The sequence below is a fragment of the Thamnophis sirtalis genome, unplaced genomic scaffold (assembly GCF_051295495.1).
Source record: "Thamnophis sirtalis isolate CommonGarterSnake01/CBP01778 unplaced genomic scaffold, rThaSir2_p1.2 scaffold_10, whole genome shotgun sequence".
Taxonomy (NCBI): domain Eukaryota; kingdom Metazoa; phylum Chordata; class Lepidosauria; order Squamata; family Natricidae; genus Thamnophis; species Thamnophis sirtalis.
In genome coordinates, this window is record NW_028261390.1 from 1,234,564 (window position 1) to 1,257,061 (window position 22,498).

The 22,498-nt window shown below is 49.1% G+C and overlaps 1 protein-coding gene across 1 annotated transcript in view; it reads right to left on the reverse strand.

The window, feature by feature from the left end:
* Positions 1–19,771, reverse strand: part of LOC148043709 (ventral anterior homeobox 2b-like) — a 31,650-nt gene extending 11,879 nt beyond the window's left edge. The window contains 1 exon segment of the mRNA XM_087723714.1: positions 19,001–19,771. Within this exon segment, the coding sequence (XP_087579840.1) occupies positions 19,001–19,271 (271 nt within the window). The 5' untranslated portion in view covers positions 19,272–19,771.
* Positions 19,772–22,498: the final 2,727 nt, after the last annotated feature.

Consider the following 22,498-nt stretch of genomic DNA (forward strand, 5'->3'; position numbering starts at 1 on the left):
CCACTCTCCATACACCTCTTTCTTCCACCCCCCCCTCCAACTTTCTATCTTCCCTCCGTCATCCCCCTCTATTTTTTTTTAATGTACATTTCCTAAATTGGGCTTTTTAAAAATGACCAAATAAACACCACCAGCAGTAATCACGGTAATAAATTACTTGGAGCACGAACCAATTTGGCCATGGAGCACTAACAAATAGATTTAATAAATCAAACCATAATAAAAACAGCTGAAAGAATGGCAGATCCTGCGCCTTGTGATTTTCCAGCTGAAAATTGTCAGCAGTGGCTGGAAATGTATTTGCTTATTTTTTTTTTTTACAAAAGATCCCAGCTTTATGATTCCAGATGGTTCATTGCTTCTTGTTGCTGTTTAGGAAGAATGAAATATTGTCCTCGGTCTTCCTTGGGTGAGAAATCAATATTATAACCTCCCACGTCTCCTTGTGCAAAATCTTATGCCCACCGTAAGATTTTAAATGAAATAATAAAGAAATAAGGGAAGCAAGCAAGGCTTAGCTGCCTTGAGGCAAGCAGAGAAATAAAAATGATACACACAAAAATCAAGGCCTTTTGGTCCTTTTATAATTGTGACTCCAATTTGAATAAAACAGTAAAAAGCTGGATTGGAAACGATAGATGCATATCTACGAAAACAATAGCATAACAAGCTTTGAAATATCAGATGCCATTAAAAAAGACGAAAATAAATATAGTGCCAAGTTCAGATGGACTTTTGGGTCAATGCTGCAAGTGTTTTGATGGCTGACTTTTATTTTAATTTATTTAGATATTTTTTTATTTCCTTATTTATAAATAACTCAAGGCAACGAATGCTTAACCCCTGTAATGAATTCTGTCTTGGAAGGATCTAAAATGCCTCAATCTTGTATGTTTATCATTGAAAAAGATCAAAATTCAACAATAAAAAAAAATCTACAGACCAATTTCATCATTAAAAAAACAAGGATAAACCTTTTACTGCCGGATCGGCTGAAAGATTGAAGAAGGTTTTGCAAAATTTTGTTCATGAGGATCATTTGGGAATTTTGCCAAAAAGGTAGTTAAAGAATGTCTGGAGGTTGTTGAATATTTACAATAAGAACAACATTTACATGACAAACAACGTTAATGTTTTTGGGTGCGGAGAAATCTTTTGACAATTTAAATTTAAATTTTCCTTCATGTTTAAAAAATTTAATATTAAAAATGAAACGTATAAATCAAGAGTCTTTGCCAGCGATTTAGTTCTGATTTTGCAAGACCCACAAAATGGGATAATATTTAATGAAGAAGATGAACTTGGCTGGTTTTAAGATAAATAAACAAAATTTTAAAACTCTTGGTTAAGAATAGGACTGAACAGGATCAGTAAATACGGATGAGAAATTCAGATTTTAAAGTGGAGGGGAAAAAAGGGAAATACCATGGAGTTATATTGACTAAGATAAATTCTAAGTTATTTAAAAAAATTAAAAATATGAAAGAGAACAATTATGGGACTGGAAATATTTTAAAAGGGTGTTACCGTATAAGGTTGTAATTACGACTTTCTTTGCCAGGTAGAATTTTTGTAATCAAGATGAATTTTTTTTACCAAAGATCTCGTTTTTATTCCAGACATTACCAATATCTGATTATGGGTGTTTTCCTTAAACAAAGGCAGAAAGAGATTTCTGTTAAATGGCAAGGTGGCGGGGGGAGACCTGAGAATTAAATATAAATTGTTGCAGGATGCTAAAGAGGGGGGAGATTTGGATCTACCAGATTTAAAATTGTATTTTAAGTCTTGCTGTTCTGTTTGGATGGAGGGACTTGAAAAATAAGAGGTTTTAAATTTGGAGCGCCATGATTTCAGAGTTAAGTGGCACACCTATTTGTGACATGATTATTTCATTATTTTATTTAGCATATTATATCTACAGAGAACACGCAATCACTGATGTAAAACAATAACAAAACACATTACACATTACAAATATAAAAATGTTTAAGTAGAGCATCAGCAATAGGTATGTATTGTATGTCTGTTTCTAGATTATATACACACAGTATAAATATATTTATCTTCTGATGCTCTATTTAAACAAATTTGTGTATATGTAAGTATCATGTACTTATACTTGCATAGTACAATATACAATAAAATATTAAATTAAGGTGGTAGTATGATAAAGACAAAGGGAATGCAAATTTTAAGAATTATTATGTTAGGCGTGCCATGCTAAGAGTTTAGGATTAAATAAAAAAACAAGCCTCTCTCCTAAAATAGCTTTTGGATTGTCACCCTAAGAAGCATTCGTTTACAAAAGCAATGGTAATAAAGCCAATTTGGTGGACCTATGGTGAAATACAATGTTTTATTGATTTAATTTTATTTATTAAACTGGTCTGCCGCTCATTTCGCTGTTTTACGAAAGATGAACTTGAAGTGGAAAGAAAATTTGAGGCTTGGGGCGGATGGATCTATTCACATGTTTACAATTAAAATAAAGATTTAACCTCGATAGGAGAAGCGTAGACAGAAAGTAAGTTTGAAATTGAACTGCAGGGATCAATGTGTGTTTTGATAGGGCTTGGAAATGGTTGTTGAAACTGAACTTGGAAACTGAGTATGTTAAAAATTCTCCGATCCAGTGGTTGGTTGCAAAATAAAGATTGATCAGTGGGAAAACATGTGGAAGAATGGATTGAGATTTGCACTGAATTATCATTTGAAAGATTTTTTTTTAATAAGAAGATGGCATTGAACACCCGAGAAATTGTCAAAAAACGTATAAAATAGTTGGAAATGTAGGTTGGAAAGGTTGCGTTTTATCATCTCCGGGGGAATTGCATTAAAGCAAAGAAACACAAAGATCATATTTTCCCTTTAATTCCGAAGATTCTTAAAATAAATATAAAAAGTGAAACTGGACGTTTTCCTTTTAGGCTTGACGGATAAGGAACTTGAAAGAAAATTTTGGTTCTTCTGTATGATAACAATGGCAAGAATCTTAAATGCACAAAAATGGAAAGAGGCAGAATGGATGATAAAGGCAACCGAATTACTGTAAGAGGTTTTTTTTGGGATTTTATAATTCTAACTTTTAAATTGCTTTTCTATCTATCTTTTTATGTTCTGTAAGCTGCCCATAGCTGCTTGATTGGTGAGATGTAACAGGCAAATAAATAACAGAGAGGGGATGAAACTGACCATTTTAATTAAGGAGTACAATTTATCCAAGGATTAATTTTACTTGGAAACCATTTCTGGACTTTTTGCTCAAAACTGGGGGAAAAGACAAAAATGTTGATTTTAGATTTTTGATGAGTAGAATGTTGTTTTTAGTACAGAAATGGGTCAAATGTTGTGAAATGCAAAGCAAAAGGTTGAGATTGTATTATTTTTGCAATCTGGTGCCCTAGGGGGTGGGGGGAAACCAGAAATCATTGTGTCGTGCTCTCTTGCTCTTTCTCTCTCTCTCTCTTTCTTTCTTTCTTTCTTTCTTTTTCTTTCCTTCCTTCCTTCCTTCCTTCCTTCTCTCTACTTACCTTTCTCTCACTGTCTCAGCTTTCTAATGTTTTTCCCCCTGTATTACACACACACACACACACACACAGAGTGTGTGTTTTTTTTGGTGTCAGACCATCAAATGAATCTGCAGAGAATCACCTGAGTGGCTTGTCAGCTTTGTAGAAATAAAACAATATTTCTCAAGCTGTTTCTTTCTGTCTCTCTCTTCTTCTTTTTTTTGATTACCCAAAAGAGCTTTTTAGCCAATGTAGGCAAAACACTTCAACTGAAGTATCCCTGTTGTGATGAGTTTGTGTGACATTACTAAAGAAAGACCACTTTTACCCAATTTGGGGTCATTTGGGAAGCCCTGGGATAAAAGCTAAAAGATTTCCAAGCAGAGAAATGGAGAGAAAATGTAACCCCACCCCCTGAGGATTGCCAAGCAATGCAGCTGCAGGGAGAGGCAGCCCATAGACAGGACTTGGGTCTGCTGGAGAGGGAGAGGGGCAGGTAAAGAGGGGGGAGGGAGAGAAGGAGGAGGAGGAGGGAGGAAGAAGGAAGGAGGAGGAGGAGGGAGGAGGAGGAGGAAGAAGGAAGGGAGGAGGAGAAGGGAGGAGGAAGAAGAAGGAAGGAGGAGGAGGAGAAGGTGGAGGGAAGGGGAGGAAGGAAGGAAGGACGAGGAGAAGAAGAAGGAGAAAGGAGGAGGAGGAAGAAGGAAGAAGGAGAAGAAGGAGAAGGAGGAGGAGGGAGGAGGAGGAAGAAGGAAGGAGAAGAAGAAGGAGAAGGTGGAGGGAAGGGGAGAAGGAAGGGAGGAGGAGGAGAAGAAGAAGGAGGAAGGAGGAGGAAGAAGGAGAAGGAGGAGAAGGGAGAAGGAGGGGGAGAAGGAGAAGGGAGGAGGAGGAGGATGAGAAGAAGAAGAAGAAGAAGAAGAAGAAGAAGAAGAAGAAGAAGAAGAAGAAGAAGAAGAAGAAGAAGAAGAAGAAGGATTCTTGTATTCCCTTGGACTGCAATAGATCCAATCAGTAGATCCTAAAGGAAATCAACCCCGACTGTCCTTCGGAAGGGCAGATCCTGAAGCTGAAGCCCAAATGCTTTGGCCAACAAAGGAGAAGAGAAGACCCCCCAAGGTTGGGAAAGATGGAAGGCCAAAGGGGGAGGGGACGGCAGAGGAGGAGATGGTTACATAGGCTCCCCACAAAAAAATCTGAATTTGGGCAAACTCCGGGAGACAGTGGAGGACAGGCGGGCTTGGCATATGGCGAAACGGAGGGGTCACGAAGAATCACAAAACAGGAAAAAAATAGATAGGAAAATCTGTTAGCAATCCTGAGCTATGTAGGTTGTGAGGGAGGGAGAGAGGGAGGGAGAAAAAGAAAAAGAAAAAGAAAGAAAGAGAAAGGGAAAGAGGAAGAAGAGAAAGAGAAAGAAAAAGAAGAAAGAGAAAGAGAGGGGAAAGTGGGAGGAAAAAAGGAAGGAAGGAAGGAAGGAAGGAAGGAAGGAAGGAAGGAAGGAAGGAAGGAAGGAAGGAAGGACAAAGCGGATCTAAACATTTTTCAAGCATTAATGAAAATGCAAAGCAGAATATTGAAGCACTTACATCTGGTTTTACACCTTCAGCCGAGTACTCTTAGTGTACTTTTTAAAAAAATTTTTACATGTGTTATCCTGCCTTTATTATTTTTTAATATGTAACTGAAGGTGGCAAACATCACTCAGAGTCCTTCTGCCTCCTTTCCCCCCCACGACAACAGCCCTGCGAGGTGGGCTGGTGGGCTGAGAGAAAATGACTGGTTCAAAGTTCACCCAGCCAGCTTTCATGGTGAAGGGAGGACTGGGATATTTTCACAGAAAGGCTTGTAAGTACACTTCGTTGTAAATATATTCTGGCCTAAGCTTGTACAGGAATAAACGGGCCTCTGTTTTACTTGTCAGCAGAGTGCGTGAGTGTGTGTCCCCCACAAGGTTACACACCATATGAACTTCGATTGCAAACTCAAGTTAAAATGTAGAATAGAATAGTAAAACATAAAATTGAAAGTTATAGAAAATTATAGAATAGAATAGAATAATATAGAATATAGAATGTAGAATATAGAATATAGAATATAGAATATAGAATATAGAATATAGAATATAGAATATAGAATATAGAATATAGAATATAGAATATAGAATATAGAATATAGAATATAGAATATAGAAAAGAATAGAATAAAATAGAATGGAATGGAATGGAATGGAGTAGAGTAGAACAGAATAGAATAGAATAGGGAATAGAATAGAATAATATAGAATAGAATAGAATAGAATAGAAAATAGAATAGAATGGAATAGAATAAAATAAAATATAGAATATAGAAAAGAATAGAATGGAATGGAGTAGAATAATTATATAGAATAGAATAAAATAATAGAATAATATAGAATAAAATAAAATAAAATATAGAATAGAATAGAATAGAATAGAATAGAATAGAATAGGAAATAGTATAGAATAATGTAGAATAGAAAAGAAAATAGAATAAAATAGAATAGAATAGAATAAAATATAGAATATAGAATATAGAATATAGAATATAGAATATAGAATATAGAATATAGAATATAGAATATAGAATATAGAATATAGAATATAGAATATAGAATATAGAATATAGAATATAGAATATAGAATATAGAATATAGAATATAGAATGGAATGGAATAGAGTAGAACAGAATAGAATAGGAAATAGAATAGGAAATAGAATAGGAAATAGAATAGGAAATAGAATAGGAAATAGAATAGGAAATAGAATAGGAAATAGAATAGGAAATAGAATAGGAAATAGAATAGAATAATATGGAATAGAATAATATAGAATAGAATAAAATAAAATATAGAATAGAATAGAAATATGGAACAGAAGAGAAGAGAAGAGACAGAGTTGGAAGGGACCTTGGAGGTCTTCTAGTCCACCCCCTGCTCAAGCAGGAGACCCTCTCCCATTTCAGATCAGGGGCTGTCCGTATAGTCCGTCCTTCCTTTGCCAGAAGAGCTGCGTGTTCTGGGTGGAGGGGATGATGTGGCATTTGGGGGGATTTCTAGCAAGAGTCAAAGATCAAAGCTTCTTCTAGAACAGCTAAGACAGAATGTGAGGAAGATTCTACGATGAGGTTATTTTTTTGGGGGGGGGAAACTCTGGGATACAGTAACTTCAGGCAGTCCTTGAGTTTTGTTTAGTGACCATTCAAAGTCGCCATGGCATTCAAAACAGGGATTTATGACCATTTTTCACACTTACGACCCCTGCAGCCTTCCGACAAGCAAAGCCAACGGGGAAACCAAACTCCCTTAACGACGGTGCTGCTAGCTTAACAACGGCGGGGATTCGCTTGACCGCTGCGGCAAGAAACGCCATAAAATGGGACGGTCGTTCAAAGGGACCACCCCTCCCAAATATGAGTCAATGGGCAAGCAGTTGGGGGGTTTGGTCACTTGACCCTGGGGGGAGGGAGGGGCCCATGCTCATGAGGGTGAAAAACGGTCAGGCTGACCATTTTTTTAGGGACTGTCGTAACTTTGAACAGTCACTCAACGAACTGTCGTAAGACGAGGACCGCCTGTGGATTACATCCCCCGATGTGGCAGGACGCTGGAGCTGGCCCACCTTCTGCATTTTAGCAATGGGGCATTGTGGGAAAGCCCAGGAGAAGAGCTGGATTGGCTCAGCGGGCGAAGGTGGGATGGAAGCCCGAAAGAAGCTTCCAGAATAAACAGCCCTGAACCAACTCCAGGGCAGGTAAGGATGGAGGTGCAGGAAGCCGATATCAGGCGGAGGATCGCAAGCCCTGTGCAGGGCCAAGACCCCCAGGCTGTGGGTCAGGGCTGGGCGGAAGGGGAGACAGGATCCTGCCAAGGCAACCTTGCCTATCCTTGCACACCTGGATGTGGGGGGGAGGATCAGGACCCTCGGAGTGGGGGGAGCATTTCCCTAGTTCCAAAAAATCTGGAGGGCACAAAAATCAGTATGTGGGGGGGGGGGAGGAGGAAGAGGAGGAGAGGAAAGAGACGGAAGGGAGAGGGAGGAGGAAAAGAAAGAGGAAGAGAGGGGGGAGAAAGAGGAAGAGAAGGAGAAGGAGAGACGGTGGAAGGAGGAAGAGAAGAAGGAGAAAGAGACGGGGGGAGGAGGAAGAGAAGGGAGAGGAAGAGGAAGAGAAGGAGAGAGGGGGAAGGAGGAAGAGAAGAAGGAGAGAGAGAAATAGATGGGGGAAGGGGGAAGTGAGGGGAGAGGAGGAGGAAGAGAAGGAGAAAGCGACGAGAGAAGGAGGAAGAGAGGGAGGGGAGGAGCAGGAGCAGAAAGAGAGAATGCAGGAGGAAGAAAAGGAGAAGGAAGAGGGGGAGAAGGAAGGAGAAGGGAGGAGGAGGAGGAAAAGAGGGAAGAAGAGGAGGATGAGGAGAAAGAGGAGAAGGAAGAGGGGATAGAAGAGAAGGAGGAAGAGGGATGGCAAGGGAGAGGAGGAGAAAGAAAAGAGGGAGGAGGGGCAGGAGGAAGAGAAGGGGAAGGAAGAGGAGGAGAAGGGAGGAAGAGGAGGAAGAAGAGAAGGAGGAGGCTCTCTGTCAAATGTGGGGGCTGGTCTCCTTTGCTCATTGCCAGCCAGAGCAGGAGAGAGAGCCCCCACCCCCCAAATGGGGCAGAGCAGCTGGAGAAGTCAGAGAAGGGCCCTTCCTATCTCCACTGGCCTCCAGCCTCTGACCTCATCCCCCGGCTCCCTGGGAGTTCAAATCGTGTGAAAGAGAGAAACTGACCGGGACCAAAACAGAGCCAAGGCAGGAGTTTGTGCAGCCAGCTCAGTCCAGGGGTCAAGAGGAGAGCACTGGGCAGGGAGAGGGGCTTGAAACACACAAACGCAGCGATGGAGGAGAATCGACAACACAACGCAACACCCCCCTTGTCTTTCGATCGCAGGGAGTCCTCGAAACCCCTCACTTAGTGACCATTCAGGGTTACGACGGACCTCCCTAGAGCCACTTACAGCACAGTTTCAAAGTTCAATCACCTGTCTTCCCCCCCCCAGTCACATGATCACATTTTGGTTGCTTGTCAATCTCCTTCTGAAACACAGTGGAAAGCCGACTGGACGGTGACGGTGTCCAGAGAGGCTTCCGGCTCTTTCCAAAGCCCCCAGCTGACCTTGCCTGAGCTTCAAAGCCTAGTGAGGGCGGAGCTGGGAAATGCTGGGAAAGGAGGCCACCAGGAGATGAAACTGTCCCCATCAACTTATTTGGAACCATTTTTAGCCTCGGGTTCTTTCTTAAGCCCCCACCCCTTTTCAGAGAAGAGGAGGCTACCCCAATAGCGATAGCAATAGCCGTTAGACTTATATACCGCTTCATGGGGCTTTCAGCCCTCTCTAAGCGGTTTAAAGAGTCAGCATATCGCCCCCAACAACAATCCAGGTCCTCATTTCACCCACCTCGGAAGGATGGAAGGCTGAGTCAACCTTGAGCCGGTGAGATTAGAACCACCAAACTGCAGATAGCAGTCAGCTGAAGTGGCCTGCAGTGCTGCATTTAACCACTGCGCCACCTCGGCTCTTATCTATCTATCTATATTTATCATCTATCTATCTATCTATCTATCTATCTATCTATCTATCTATCTATCTATCTATCTATCATCCATCCATGCATTATATCTGTTTATCATCTGTCTGTCTGTCTGTCTGTCTCTCTGTCTGTCTATCTATCTATTTATCTATCTATCTATCTATCTATCTATCTATCTATCTATCTATCTATCTATCTATCTAGCAATCGCAGTTAGACTTATATACCGCTTCATAGGGCTTTCAGCCCTCTCTAAGCAGTTTACAGAGTCAGCGTATCGCCCCCAACAACAACAATCCGCATCCTCATTTCACCCACCTCGGAAGGATGGAAGGCTGAGTCAACCCTGAGCCGGTGAGATTAGAATCAATCAATCAATCAATTGGGAATAAGAACTGGAAGGGTCCTTGGAGGCCATCCAATCCAGCCCACTGCTCAAGCAGGAGACACTATAGCATTTCAGGCAGGTGGCTGTCCAGGTGTTGGGAGCATCCACGATTTCTGGTGGCAAGCTGTTCCACTGGTTAATTGTCCTCACTGTTAGGAAGTGTTAACTCCTTAATTCCACGCTGCTTCTCTCCTTGTTTAGTTTCCCTCCGTTCTTTCATTTCCTGCCTTCAGGGGCTTTGGAGAATAGGTTGACCCCCCTCTTCTTCTTTGGGGCAGCCCCTCAGATATCGGAATCCTGCTCTCATATCCCCCCCCCCTGGTCCTTCTTTGCTCTAGGCCAGTGGTTCCCAAAGTTGGCAACTTTAAGACTTGTGGACTTCAACTCCCAGAATTCTCCAGCCAGCAGAAAAATGACTCTTACTATCTACCTACTACATTATAATTGATTACTACAATATCTGGCATTATTTTCCACTAATATTTTCTACCATTACCATTCCCATTCTACCAGGTATTAAGATCTGCCATTATTAATTACCTACTGTTATTATTATCTGGCGTTATTATCTATTATTATTAACTATCTGGTGCTATATAATATCTCTAAGTCTCAACACTGGCTTGATAGCTCAGAATCAGCCCACCATCAGTTCTTACTATCCACAAATATTAACCGAAATTCTGGTTTCGATTTTGACACCTGCCTTCCCGCCACCCGTTCTTTTCAGCCAGATTCTCCCCGATTTAGCAGACCGGGGATCCAGACCAGGAGATTGTGTGTGTGCATGTGCGTGTGCGTGTGTGCGTGCACGTGCGTGCAAAATCCGTTTGCCTAGGATCTGCTGCGCTACCAAACCACTACCCCAGCGGTTTCGAAGGCAAACGGATTTTGCACGTACGCACGCACGCACACACAATGGATCTTCTAGTCTGGATCCCTGATCTGCTAAATCGGGGGGAATCTGAATGAATGGAAGCGCGTGTTCCAGGCACGAATTTCGCCCCAGCCCTTTTTCCTTGGCTTTCTGATCTTGTGGCGGGGATCCAGCCTTTAAAAAAGATCTGCATGTCGATCCCATGGCGGGGGGGGGGGGGGCTTTACTGAACGCCCCTTAAATGCAAGGCAAAAATGGAGGCCATTAACCAACAATATAGAGGCGACTCTTGGTGACTTCGTTGGTCCCAACAAGCCAACTGCTCACCACCTCACTAATCCACCGTAATCCACCCAGGAATGAGAAATACGTTTTCGGAATCGCGTCTCGGAGCCTGGGGCGGAGGGCGACGGCGGGGGAGACCCCCTTCCCGGGGCGGCTTCCCTGCCCTCTCTTGTTAGAGGGGCTGGTTTTTTCTGAAACGGGCAAGCGAGAAGGGTCAGTCCGAATCCCTCCGATTTTTTAAAAAAGCCTCCCATGGTTAGCAATTAATCCCTTGGGTGGGGGCATCTTCCCCTGGCGGCCCAGTCTCGTGTTCCTGCTTCGAATTCCCCACGCTGGGGCAAGTAGGCGTGGGAATTGGTTTCCTGGTGGTCTCCCTTCCGAGGCCTAACCAGGCCTAACCCTAATTTGCCGCTGCAAGATCTACTTTATGCAACTCGCCCCGGGTGGAAGTGAAGGAGCGTTTATCCATTTCAGATTTGAATATTATAGTTTATCTTGACTTCCTAAAGCTCCGAGCATTCATCCATTCATTTTCATTCATTTGCAGTATTTATAGTATTTATATGAGGCCAGCCCCCCACCTCATATCTAGAGACTCTGGACGAAATGCAACAATATTCCCCGTAGGGGGAAAGGCGAGTTTCCCCAAGACAAAAACGCAAAACAGACCCGGGATAGGAGTGAGGCCGTTTGAATGCAAGTGTAGAGGCGCGGGTTGGCCCCGATTCGTAACTGCCGGATGGGTTCTTGGCTTAATTCTGCGTGTTTTATTTATGTCAGTTGAGATAGGCCCTCTTGTAAACCCCGCATTATACACAGATGTGTATAAATCTTCCGTGGGGTGCGCACGATCTCTCCTCTGAAAAATAACAGGTAGTTCCTTAAGAAACCGGTTTACAAAACGACGCCTTTCCACATCGAAATATCCTCTGAAATATCTCTGGCGCAGGGTAAAAGAGGGGGGCCATTCAGGGAAACACGTCCTGCAAATTTTTTTTTTGAAGAAAATCTTGAAATAATTTTGTTTTTTTTATTCAAACCGGGGAGAAGGAAAAACAGCCCCCTCCCCCCGTTTCTAACGTCCGCCTCCAAGTTCTCCGAAAGCTACGCACGGTTGCAAATAAACGTTTCAAATCCCCCCCACCCCCCCAAAAAAGAATCTGCGTTTGCGATCCAGGCCGCCGCGCGTATCAGCCCATCAGAAATAAATCCGCGATGGAAGAGTTGCCAATGAATTCCTTCAATCGCCATTTTCGTCAAAGGGCGGGGGCGGGGGCGGGGGCGGCGGAAAAAAGAGAGCCCCCCCTCCCCCACCCCGTCTTCGCCCTGCTAATATTTTCCTCGCCAAATAAAACAAACAAACAGATAAATAACCTATCCCCGCGCCCGCGCGCCTATATTGATAAAAGGCATCGAAATAAACCGACAGGAAGTAACGGATACGAGGAAGAAAGAAAGAAAGAAAGAAAGAAAGAAAGAAAGAAAGAAAGAAAGAAAGAAAGAAAGAAAGAAAGAAAGAAAGAAACAGAAAAAGTCTTTGCACTAAATGGAAGTAGTATCCAAGGTGTCTACGTACACACACACACACACACACACACACACAATATTTTGGGTCGCAGCTGAAACCCCTCCAGCCGCGGTTCCCTAACTCTCGAAAAGAGAATATTTAGTGTGGCGATTACGATTTAGAAACGTGAATTCTGCCTTAAGAATTGTGAGCCTTTTTTCCCCCTTTTTTTTGCCGGAGAGAAAATACACCCCCAGATTCTCAGGGACGCCTGGATTTCGACTGTGAGTGGGACTTGTTTTTATTTTATTCCCACCTTTCCCGCTCTCTAGGAATAAACCCTGCCAAGAAATGGGCGGCCAACAAATTTAATAAATAACTAAATAATAAACAGATAAATAAACTGAGAGCTGTCCCTTCTCCTTTCTGAGTTCAGAGCTGCAAATGGCGGAGGGATCTCAAAGGAATTCGCAGCCTAGGAAGCTTGCAAGGGGAAGATCTCTTGCACAAGCTTTAGAGGGGCCGCGCAAGAGAATCCCCCCCCCCCCCAAGGAACGGGGCTGCACCTGGGAAGAACCTAGGGTGGTTCCTACTGGGTTGGTCTCTGCACCTCGATCTCTTATCTTCTTTTCTGCCAAGGAGGGAGGGAAGGAGGGAAAGGAGGAAGGAGAAAAAGGAACAGGGAAAAATATAATTAAAGGGAGGGATGGAGGAAGGAAAAGAGAAGAAGGAACAGGGGGGGAAGGAAAATTATAATGGAAGGAAGGAAGGAAGGAAGGAAGGAAGGAAAAGAGAAAAAAGAACAGGGAGAAAGAAGGGTAAATTATAATGAAAGGAAGGAGGGAAGGAAGGAAGGAAGGGAGGGAGGAAAAAAGAAAAAGGAACAGGGAGAAAGATTTAAACATTATAATGGAAGGAAGGAAAGAAGGAAGGAAAGAAGGAAGGAAGGACAGAAAAGAGAAAAAGGAACAGGGAGAAAGAAGGGTAAATTATAATGGAAGGAAGGAAGGAGGGAGGGAAGTAAGGAAGGAAGGAAAAGAGAAAAGGGAACAGGGAGAAAGAATTGAAAATTATAATGGAAGGAAGGATGGAAGGAAGGAGAAAAAAGGAACAGGGAGGAAGAAGGGAAAATATAATTAGAGGAGGAATGGGAAGGGAAGAAGAGAGGGAGGAAGGAAGGAAGGAAGGAAGGAAGGAAGGAAACGCCAAGACAGAAAAGGCCCCGGCGGGGGAGGGGGGGATGCCACCGCCGATTTTAGCAAGGGGAAAGCGCCCTTCTGCTTCTTTGAGGGGTCCTGGGAGCTGCCGAGGGGCGTCTGAATCCACCGATCCGGCCCCCAAGAGAAGCGGTCGGGAGAAGGGCCGAGGAGGCCCGGCGGGCAGCTTGGAATTCGGTCCAGGAGGCGGCGGGCCCGCGCCCAGGCCCGCAAGAGCCGCGCCGGTTGGCGACCCTCGCGGCGGATCCGCCCCTCCCCGACCCCTCTCACAAGCCTTTGTTCCTGCCGAGCCTTGGCGGGGCCCTGGAGGCGGCGAGATGGGCTCCGGGTGCGAAGGGCTCCCCCCACAGAGGAGCCCCCTCCAGGGGCCCGGCAGGCTCGGAGGCCGAGTGTGCGGGGCTGGGGGAAGGGTCTGGGGTCCCAGCCAGGCTCCTCCGGGAAGCGGCGCTCGTTTCTCGGGGCGCCGAGTGCTGCGAGAAGGGAGGCCCGGGGAGTCGCGGAAAGGAAGAGCGCCTCTTTTGCGGGGAAAACTCCGGGCCTTCTCGGGGGGGCGCCCAGGGGCGGCTCGCGGGGTCCTTTCCTTTTCTGCGGGGTCTCGTGGCTAAAGTGAAGGAGGAGACATTTTTAAAAAACCGACTGCAGCCCCAGCCGAGCCCTCCCCGCGCCCCCTTCCCCCAACAGCTTCTCCGGCAATGAAAATGCCCGCCAAGGACGCAATTTCCCCAACCCGCATATTTTGTGTGGGGGGGAATTGCCCGCCGTGGCTCCCCAGAGCGATTCGCTGTCCCCTTCGTTTTCCCCGCAAGTTGTGGCGAGTGTCTGGGTGCCTTTTGGCCAGCAGCAACCTATTGAATCGGGCCCCCTCCTCCTCCTCTCCTCCTCTTCTGCATTCCTTTCTCTTTCTCCTTCCCTTCTTCTCCTTCCCCGTTTTCTTCTCTTCTGTATCTCCTTCTCTTTCTCCTTCCCCTTCTCCTCCCTCTCCTCCTCCTGCTTGTTTCTCCTCGCCACCCCCCACACAAGCCGGCGAGCCACCCCATTCCCCTTGGACCGAGCCCTCCGCAACCTCCCCAAGAGCCTGGCTTTGAAGGGCGCCCAAGGGCCGAAGCCCACCGCTGCCCTTTAGCCAGGCGCAGCCTCGGGCCTTCAAGGAAACCCATCCTGGGCGACCCTGTCCGGCAAGAGACGGCCCCGTAGGCCGAGGAAGCCGCCGCGGGCAGCAGCTGGAGAGCTGGGGGAAGCAGTTCACTGCTCTGGCATTTACTGTATGAATTTTTATTTTCTTACAAGTAACCACAAGTATGCCATTCAATCTTGGCGGATACTATTTTGTGTTATTCAATATTATATCAGTCCCTCTTATCATCGACTCTCATCTGCTCTTCTGCTTTCCATACCCCAGATTACACCCTATTCCACCGCGGCCCCGCCTCCTCTCCCTCTCTCCTCTCTTCCCTCCTTCCTTTCTTCCCTCTGCCATCCCTCTCTTCTCTACTTCCCCTTCCTTTCCCCTTCTCCTCTCTCCTCTTTCCACCCTTTCTCTCTCCCCTACTCTTTTCCTCCCCTCTGCTCCCTCTCTCCTAACCCCTCTCTTCCTCCTCTGGGGGGAGCTTTTGCGGGGGGGGGAGGGGAAGCCGAGGAGATTTGGGGCTGCAGAAAAGAGAAATTAGAACTAAACAGGGGCCCCTTTTATTCGTCCCTTGGTTACGCATTTGCTCGGTTCCGGGTCTAATTCTAGCTGCTGTTTTGGACTTTTCAAGCTCTATTGTGGCCCGGTTATTGGGGGGGGGGGGGGCGTCCGTTCTCCCCAATTACATTGGACTCTCCTTCAGATCTAGGGCGCGTTGTGGGTTTCATCTTTTAGAGAGGCCAGGCGGGTGCCGGAGGTGGGCCTTCCCTCTGCTGCCTCCTTTATAGAATCGTTTCTGTCCCCCCTACCACCACTAACCTCAGAGGGGTCTGTTTTCCTCCCTTTTGACTATCCATCCCACCATCCCTCAAAAAGCTGGTTGTGCCACCCGACCTGTTGGGCACCCAGAAAACTCGGGGATTATTAAACTGGCTACCTACTTTCCTCTAAAATCCCTTTGTTGTGTCATATGAACGATTTGGTTTTGGCTTTGTGGAGAGTCACTGGCCGCGAGCCGGGAGGCTATCCAAGCCGGATATTTAAAAATAAAAATAAAATATCGAAGATAAATTGGATAAAGACAGGAGGTATTGTCACCCGCGTCGGCGACTGAAAGGGGAGGCTGCACGTACCGCTTCCCGCGTGGGAATCCCCCCAAACGCGTCTCCTAGTCAATGAAGGCCGCGGAAAAAAACCCTCCAAGGATTAAGGCCGCAGAAGCGCCCCGTTTTCCGAGGCCGACGCCGCGCCACGGATCCCACGAAAATCACGGGATCGGAAGGCTGAGCCGCCGGATCCACGCACGGATTATTCCTCTCCCCCCCCGCGAGGCTGTCCGAAGGTTTCCGGCGAGGGAAACGGCGGCCGGATTTCAACCGCGAGTCGCCTCCGAAGCGCCAAGGAAGAAGAAGAACGGATTTTTCGACTTTTTGCGTTTTTCAAACGACCCAAGAACCTGATTTTATGATTGTTATTTTTTTGGTCGTGGGGAAGGCCTGGAAGAGGGAAATAAACGGTTGAGGAGGGGGCGTCAGGCGGGGAAATTGAAGAGGGCAGAACCCCGGCCAGGCGACACATTTGGGGTGAGAAAAGAGGAAAAATCCCAGATATTCAGGCGGCCTCCGGGGTGAGGGGGGGCACCGGATCGGCCGCCTTAAATCCGAAGGGCGCTCGGGAGCCCTTTACTCCCGAGTAAGCCTCTTCGGCGAGAGAAAGGGAGGGAGGGAGGCCGTCAGAGCGGCGACTGGCCTAGCCCGAGAAGGCCGAGGGGAAATTCTGCGGGATCCCGCTTGCCGGTGCCCGAAAGAGGCCTCGTGGGAAGGAGCGCGGGCAAGCCTGGCTTGGGGGGGTCCCCTCCGCCGCTTTCTCTCCAGCCCCCCTGTCCAGCCTTGTTTGGAAGGGAAAGGAAGGGAAAGAGAAGCCGGAGGTCGGCCTTGAAAAGCCGCCGAAGGGAGGCCGGTTTTAGTTAGTTAGAGACGCCTGTGGTCAACCTTCTCTCCACTTCTGCCTCTCCCCAAATTCTGATGGAGAAACGGAAGAGAAGCGGAGGCGGCCTTCGGCGCTGGGAAACTGTGGGCCAGCCCCGCTTTTCGCCCGTTTCCCTTTGCACAACAACCGCCAGCAACAATTTTAGTCCCAAAAGGACACGGGGGCCTTTCTCTTTATTTCCTTTTATTTCGTATTATGCTTAGGCGGCTAATAAATGCTACTAATGCTAGTAGAGAAATACTACTACTACTACTAGCATCAGTAATAATTAATAGCATACTAGCTATTGATAGTATAACTATTAGCTATATTATGACTACACTAGGATTACTACCACGGTAGTAATTCTCTTCCTTGATTCTTCCTTCATACGATAGTTGTGCAGCTAATAAATACTACGATTACTATAGAATTATGACTACTAGCCGCACTACTAGTAATAATAATTCTATTCTCCTTGCCTTTCAACCGGCACTCTGCACACAAAGGGCGTATTTTAGCTCCTCCGTCTTCCAGGATTTTTCTCTCCATCCGTGTAAAATACGACCTGCCAAATTATCAACCTCGCATTTGTAAACAAATCCCCCCCCCCCAAAACGCGGTAAATATCTCACTGAAATAGAGGTTGCAATTTGGAGGGTGTCCGAAAAGGACAATTCAGACGCGTCGCGGCCTGAGCAGCGAAGAGGCCGCCCCTCCCCGGACCTCCGGTCTCCGCAGCTCTCTTGGGGTCCCTTGCGGGGGTCCAGCCAATAGCCCCTCCGACCGCCACTCCCCCCCCCCCCTAATTTCACCCGAGAACCAAGCAACGGGGAAGGAAACCTTAAGCCCAACGCCCAAAGGCTGCGTCGGCCTCCCCTCCGAGAGTCCACCTGCTTTGGGGGCCGATTTCACGGCGAGGAAACCCCCCACCCCAATTTTTGAAACGTCAGAAAGCCCCCTCTCATGGCGGCACAGGCCAGAAAACGACCCAGCCCCCCGCAGAACACCAGCGAGGCCAAATAACCTCGGGAAGGTAGCAGGTGTGCTAAGGGCTCCCACGACCAATGGCCGGAGCCTGTAAGGAGAAGGAAGGACTGACGGGTTAACGGGGGGCGCTCGGGTGGGGGGGGTGCTGTCCGGCCAGGTCAAGCGCAGGGCCAGGTATTTCTTCTGAGGTTGAAAGGACGCGGGAACCGGGCGGAGAAATCATCTGGGCCTGGAAGAGGATCGCGAGGGTGGGGGGAGGACCAAGAGCCCCCCCCAAGAGACCTTCCTCCTCCCCCCACAAGATCCAAGCCATTCTTCTTGAGGAGTCTGCCCCGCCCCTTCTTCTCCCCCTCCCTTTCTCCGGCTCGGTTTCGCAATCGGGATCCTCCGCCGAACCGACCCAGGGGCTGCTTGGCAAAAAGCCCTTTGCCCCCCCCCTGCCACCTCCGCATGCTGGGCAGCGGGACTCCCGCTTCCATCCTCCCCAGCCAAGAGATCCAAGGCCCGTATCTGATGAGGATGATGGGGACCGGGGCGCAAGAATTTCCCGGGTTTGCGAAAGGCAATTACAACCCGGAGCGGGCAGATGTGTGTGGGGGGGGATATGACCTGGGCGGGGGTCTTTCTCTTCATGAAGCCCAAGCGGGGAGGGGGGAGGAAAAGAACCCCGCGCTGGGCTCTCTGAGGCCGCGGTGACGCGGTTTCCCTGCGACGAGGCTGGTGCGGGGACACGCGCGCGCCCGTGCCCCGAAGCCCGGGCAATGATTTGGGGGGGGGGGAGAAAGAGCAGATGCGGGCAAGAGCGAGTCCCCCCAAAGCGCCCCCTCCCTCCTTGCCCGACCGCAAAGGTTGGCCCAACACAAGTTGCCCTTTCAGCCGCTGGAAATCTTCCAGCCTCAATTACACAACACAGCCACACACATCCCAAGGCAAATATAAACAAACAAACAAACACGTACGCACACGGGAAAATCTTCGCCTAAGCTCCCTCCTCCCTCTTCACTCCACTCCCCCCCACCCCCCAAAAAATGCACCAGCAGAAATCTTGCCAGGACTGGCTGCTCTTCCCTCCCTGCATGGAATGGGGCGCGGGGGGGGGGAGGGATTGGGGGCAGGCGACCGAAAAGGGACCCCCCGGTTGGAGGAACCGTGACCGGATCGGTTGGCAGGCAGCGTCGAAGCGGGAGCCGGGGTGGGAAGGACCAGGCGCCGGTCGAAAAAGGGTCTTTTGCCTCGGAGTAGAGTGAGCGCAGCCAGCTCCAGACCCCCATTGCTTGAGGGGTGGGGGAAGACAGGGGGGAGGAAGCCCCGAAGAGGAACGCGGGCCCAGAGGGCGGCTGAAAGAGGGGCGCGAAGCTGGGAGGGCTCCCGGGGGTCGCAAAGCGGCGGAGTTTGGAGAGGAAGAAGGCTGGAAAACGCGAGGGGTTTTGGACGAGACGGGGGCTCAGTCGAGAAGGCGCTGCCGGGGGTTTGGAAGGGGGAGAGATGTCCAGAAACGCCCTCCTACCTCTGAAGTCGCTAGGCTGGGACCCTCGGAAGCGAAGGCGGCCCTTACCTCGCACCAGGATCCGGCGGCAATAATCCGTTTCGCCCGCGGGGGACTGGCTGCCGCTCTCCGAGGCGCACTCTTGGGAAGGGCCGCTGGAAGCCGACGTCCCCGCCGCCAGGTCCCTGAGCTCGCCGCCGCCTCCTCCTCCTCCGCCGCCGCCGCGTCCCTTGGCGGCCTCCTTGTCCCGCGCCCGCTCGAAGGTCCCGCCGGGGTCGCCCAGGAGGTGGGCGCGTCTGCCAGAGCCGCTGCCCGCATCGCTCATGCCGGCCGGGAACATGGGCGCCTTCTCTGCGGAGCCCCTTCTTCCTGCCAGCTACTTGGGGTCGCCAACGGGGGTCCGGGAAGCCCAGGGGGGCGGCATGACGCCCGGCCAACCTCGGCCAGTTTTCCCGCTCTGGAGGCCTCCGGCTGCCCCTGACCTAGATAGCTGGACGCGAGCCCCGAAGACCCCCGACCTGCGCCTCCCCTAAAAGCCTTGAGAAGCTGCGGAAGCCCCGGGAGAGGCAGAAGCGCGGCGGGTCCGGAGGTCCGGCAGTGTCTCGGCCATGGCTTGGTTGCCCGGCCGGGTCGGGTGGGTTCAAACTTGGCCGGTCCAGCGCGCTCCGTCCGCCTCCATCCCCGCGCTGCGCCCCTGCCTCCCGCCCGCCAGCTCCGCGCCGTCTCCCTCTGATGAGCGAAGGGCGAGCGGGCGAGCGCAGCCAGCAAACACCGCCCCCCCGCCCCGCCGCCCACCCCCGCCAGGTTGGACCATCCCCGGCTCCAGGCGACCCCGGCCGAGACGCGTTGGAATCGGGGCGGGGGGGGGAGATCTCGGGCAGAGCCTTCCCGAGCCCCGCCCCCCGGTCTCGCCCCGCCTTCTCTGAGGGCTGAGCGCTGGGGGGGAGGGGTGAGAAGCGAGGTGGGGGTGGGCGGGCGGCTATACACCCCCCCATCCCCGCCTCACGTAATTTCCTGCTGCCCGGTTCATTCATTGGCGAACAAAGAACGGCTGGGCGGCTCCCGCCCACCTTCCCTCCGCGAGTGTCCGCGGTGGCCTTCGGGCATCCCTCTTGGTCCCTCGGGGCTGGAAGACCCCCGAGTCCGTCTCCTGGCCGGCCCAACTGTCGACCACCCTGCTCCCCCGACTTGGGGAGAGCCGCCGTTCACAGGCGCTGCTCCGCCGGGCTGGAAGAACGGACTGGCCGGAGTAGAAAGGATCCCGGAACCGGTGCGAGGTTCAGGGTCCGTTAGAGCAGCCGTGGCAGAGAGCTTTGGTTGCCCGCTGCCTCTTTTCGGATGCAGGGCAAAAAGCGGGGCTCGCGGGGGGCTCCTTTCCCCTCCTTTCCTTATCGTTCCCTTCCTTTCATTCCAGCTCCATCCACCCATCCATCCACGGATAGGTTGAGCCGGGAAAATGCGAGGCAAACGGATTGCACAGACAGGCTGCTCGCTAATAACCGCGTCCTGGGACGCCTCCTCGGTGTAACCGAGTCTCTCTCCCCCCCCCCCCCCCATCCCCGTCTTGCCCTGGTGAAGCTGCTGCTTGTTCTAACCAGCCCCGGCCAATCTGTTTCGTGAGAAAGAGTTAGAGACCCTCACCCACCCGGGTTGGCTGCGCGGAAGCTTCCGCCTTCAAAATTTGGGGCAAGAGAGAGCGGGGCGGGGGGGCGGAGGATGGAGCTGGCCCTGAATCCACCCAACCGGTTTCCGCGTCTGAAGGAAGAGCCGCGCGGCCCCTTCCCCACTTGAGCCCGGCGGTGCCCCTTGGGCTCAAGAGACAGGCGCACCCAGCCGTCCTCCGACCAGAAGGGAGAACTCGCGTTCTCCCTGCTCCCCGGACTGGTGGGGCGAGAACCGGCTTAGTCCGCGGGTGCCAAAAACACACGGAGGAATCCCAGAGTGGCTTTCCCCGAGGATTTTAATCAAAGGCAGAAGGACATAAGGAGAAGCTGTTCCCCCGCCTGGGGAAATGCGGGATCCCCTTGGAAGACTCGTAAGAGTTTCAAAACACTGTGGGGGGGGGGTATGGAGTGAGTGGGAGGGGGTGTCATTCCCCTTCCGACTGACCCCAAAGGCAGAAGCGATCGAGGGCCTCGGCTCATTCCGATGCGGAGGTTGCCTGGCCTGGTGGAGGACTTAAATTCGGGGAAGGGGCGAGGGGCGGAAGAGAAGGGAGGCTGGGCCTGCAGACAGGGGGCTCCGCGTCTTTTAAGCAGCCTCGGACTTTTGGCAAAAGTGCTTTCCTAGGTGGGGAAGACCCCCCACCCACCCAGGGCATTTCCTAACCAGCTGGGGGTGGTGTTTGCGTTTGTGCGTGGACGCGTGACTACCGCTTCTCCCGTTCAATTCTGCACTAGTTGGAGAAGGTTTCCGGCTTCCTGTGGTGCGGAGAAACCCCCTTCTCGGGGCTCAATCAGCCTGGGCCTAGGGCTCCCTCAACGCGTGTGGGATTTTTCCCCCCCTTGGCATTCAGTTGCCATCGTAAAGAAGGAAAACCAGCGCGTCCTTCCGGGTTTCCCCGTGGAATTTATTTCACGTGTGGCACCTGCGGAACTCGTGCTGTCGCTGGTGTTCACATATAACTTAAATTAAGCCTCGTCCCGTGGGATTATTTCAGTTTTTGGGCGGGCTGCCGGGAGAGAGAGACGAGCTTCAAAGACGTATTGGGCAAAGAATTAATTCTCGTTCAAATTCTTCCCCCAAATTCCTCAGAATTCCGGATCTTTTAGCAGCCTCCCGCTTTCCCGACGACCTGCCCGAATCTCGGATAAAACCAACACACTCACTCACTCGCCATAAAAACAAAGCCTTGTTGCATCTCCAGGACAAGCCAAAAAATATATATATATTTTTTAAAAACCCAAGGAATTTAGCCAGGGATCAGATTTTATTCGTCAAGAAAAATGCAAAGCTGTTGAAAAAGGGTTGGGAAAAAGAAAAAAGGAAAAAGGAAAAAAGCGGAGGAACGTATTTTTTTTTATGTTTTTACGACTTGGTGAAATAAAAACAGGGAAAATGTTTTTTTATTTATTTAAACATTTCTGACCGCTGCTCTTTTGGGGATCCCTGGAAAGTGATTATTGTTTTCTTTAAAAGGAGAGGAATAGAATAAAACCTCTTCCTTCAAATGCGTGTGAAGAATTGCTGTAGCCTTAAAACCGGTTTTTTTTTCTTTTTCTTCCCGAATTCAATCTCCCCTATTTTCCCATTTGGGTTTCTTGCTTCGGGATCTTGTCCCTAAATGCGGAGGGATCCAGAGGGGGAAGCGAATCTGCCAGCTGAATTACCGCCCTGATGGGAATCTGTTTGGGGAACCAGCTTTGTAGAAATTACATTCCTGTTTTTCAAAACTTTAAAGGGGGTAGAAGGTCACCTCCAGAAAAAGGCAAAAACAAACGTAGAAAAATACACACATACACATATATTCAATTTCAATTCAATTTATTACATTTATATATAAAATATATATAAACACACACACACACACACACACACACACACACACACACACACACACACACACAC